At 34.8% G+C, this 2,457-nt stretch overlaps 1 protein-coding gene across 1 annotated transcript in view; it reads right to left on the reverse strand.

Annotated features, from left to right (window-relative positions):
* otud4 (OTU deubiquitinase 4) overlaps positions 1-2,457 on the reverse strand; it is a 30,659-nt gene that overhangs the window by 20,979 nt on the left and 7,223 nt on the right. Inside the window, exons 3-4 of the mRNA XM_015378973.1 lie at positions 1,019-1,069; positions 891-937 (exon numbers count right to left, since the gene is read on the reverse strand). Of these exons, the coding sequence (XP_015234459.1) occupies positions 891-937; positions 1,019-1,069 (98 nt within the window). The remainder of the gene's footprint in view (positions 1-890; positions 938-1,018; positions 1,070-2,457) is intronic.

Here is a 2,457-nt window from a genome sequence, read left to right on the forward strand (position 1 = left end):
GATAGAGGCTTTTTGACTGACTATTTTATTTAAGTTTTAGTTATGTTCCTAAATACCAGTTTTAAAAGGCTGCTTTTACTTGTCTTGCACATTTAAACCTGACTTAACTTGATATTTGTTTGCACTAAAAGGGAATTCCATATTGTTTACAATCGTTCTGGTTGCTTCTTAACTTGAACGTTGCACAGAAGAAGCGACAGAATATCGATGTTCCTGACTACAACTTGCACTTTAAAAGCACTATGTGATCAGATTTTTATGTTGTATTTATCCATGAATACAGCAATAAATTGACTGTTGACTGGAAAAGCAGAAAAAATGTCTGTATTTTTTTTTTTGCTATTATCATCACAAACACTATCGTGAGCTATTTAACAGTACTGTGAGCTTTTCCACAATATCGTACCGTGAGGTCAATATCGAAATTGTATTGTACCGTGAGATTTTGATATCGTTACATCCCTAATTAGTAAGTGTATATAAACTATCTTATTAATTAAATTTCAATCTTGTTTTTTTCAATAAGTTCAAGGCATTTGTTTATTGAGAAAGTAGATAAAAGTTTAGATAAAAAGGTATAGATAAAGATTTTTCCTAAATAAATCAAATTGCTGCATTTCTCAGATCATCAGGGCAGAAGATGTTTCATTGGTCAGAAATTCAGGTTTTAATAAAGGTGTAATAATCTATGAAATGCAGTTAAAATAGATTTAAATAAAACATGAGGACTGACTGCTCATAAAATCTCTACAGAACCCCAAAGGGATCATTTATAAGAAAGAAGCTAAAAATAAACTAACTATAAAAACAGTCTATTGAACAACAAATGTTTTTTTTTTAAATCAGTGTGTTAAGTGGATGGCGGACATGTTTACGTTGATTTTACTCACTTGTACATGACGGCCAGCGCGTTGATCTCCACCTCTCCCACCCATTGCTGTAAAAACCAAGCGTCTCATCAGTCTCCCTCTAATGAGACGTTACAGTGAGCAGATACGCTGATGACGCTGAGGTTTACCTGAGGGTCCCGAAGCTTGCAGAGATACTCCTCAAAGTCCCCTTCGATAAACTGAAACAGAAACAGAGATGAGCTCAGAACAGGAACCAGGAGAACATGTCCGTTAAAGCAGAACCCAGGAGAACCGGAAACATTAAAAACACCTGAACCAAAAACTAATGTGTAACCAGATAGCAACTATGGTGTCATCCACTCATGTTTTGAGATGAGATAAATTCATATTTTTATGATAAACAAAGTTCAATGTTTTCCCCTTTAGATTTGTTTAGTATGAAAACAAAGGTCAGGGCAACTGAACTGATTAGGTTTTAAAAAATTTTATTACACAGGAATTTCACAGGAATTTAGATTTAAAATGAAGAATTTAACCAAAAAAGTTAAAAATAAAACAAAAGTCAACTTAATAAACGTAAGATTCATATCAAATTGTTATAAAAATGAGTTTTTTCCCCGTCATGGACTCCTCTGCTTTCAGTCCGTCAGGCTTCATAGCAGCTATCGTCAGGTTTTAAGCTACTATTACAATCCAGAACTCATATCTTTAAACATTTCCAGTGAAAAGGAACCGAACGGTTAGTTCTACTAGAACCTGATGAATGTCAGGTTTAACGAAGGATCAGCTGATGACGGATCGGTCCCAGAAATAAACTAGTTTCCATCTTGTTGCAGTTTGTGCCTCTAAAGAGAGAGGAGAGGTTGTTTGGTGATGTGACCCTGATTATAATTTAAAGAACAGGTAGGAAAATAAATATATGAATAGTTGACCTTAATTGGTCGACTAATAATATTGATATTTTCACATCAGAGGATCCAAATGTTTAAACGCTTCAGGGGCAGAACTGGATTGCAGGAAAGAACGAGTGCTTGCATATAAACCCCACCAAACAATCCTCTTTTATGTTGTGTGTCTAAAAGTTTTGTCACAGAAAACTTCCAAAAGAAAGATGAAAAAGAGCGTAATGTCTATAAATGAGCCTCTATTCCTGTCTTTTTCTGTATAAAACAATCACTGCTTTGAGAAAGGGAACACAGCGTCCCTCTTTAAATAAAGACGATTGTTTTGTTTTGCTCGGATGGACCTTTTATGTTGCTGTCAGTGATCTTCGCTTAATTAGCCAGCCAGAGCTGCAGGCAGCAACCCGATCACTTCCTTATTTTCCTTCCCTCTGCTGTAGAGAAACTAACAGCATCCAAATCTGAGCACCGATTTCTGAACTTTTACTAACTGGTATCAATCAGATCCCATAATTACGGAAGAGGATTAGGGCCACTGATAAAAAAAAAAAAAGTAAACTGATTCTTTTTTTATTTCAGTATAGTATGGGAAAAAAGTCAGAATTTTGACTTTTTTCTCAGAATTCTGACTTTTTTCTCAGAATTCTGACTTTTTTCTCAGAATTCTGACTTTTTTCTCAGAATTCTGACTTTTTTCTCAGAAT

The sequence above is a fragment of the Cyprinodon variegatus genome, unplaced genomic scaffold (assembly GCF_000732505.1).
Source record: "Cyprinodon variegatus isolate N-32 unplaced genomic scaffold, C_variegatus-1.0 Scaffold183, whole genome shotgun sequence".
Classification (NCBI taxonomy): domain Eukaryota; kingdom Metazoa; phylum Chordata; class Actinopteri; order Cyprinodontiformes; family Cyprinodontidae; genus Cyprinodon; species Cyprinodon variegatus.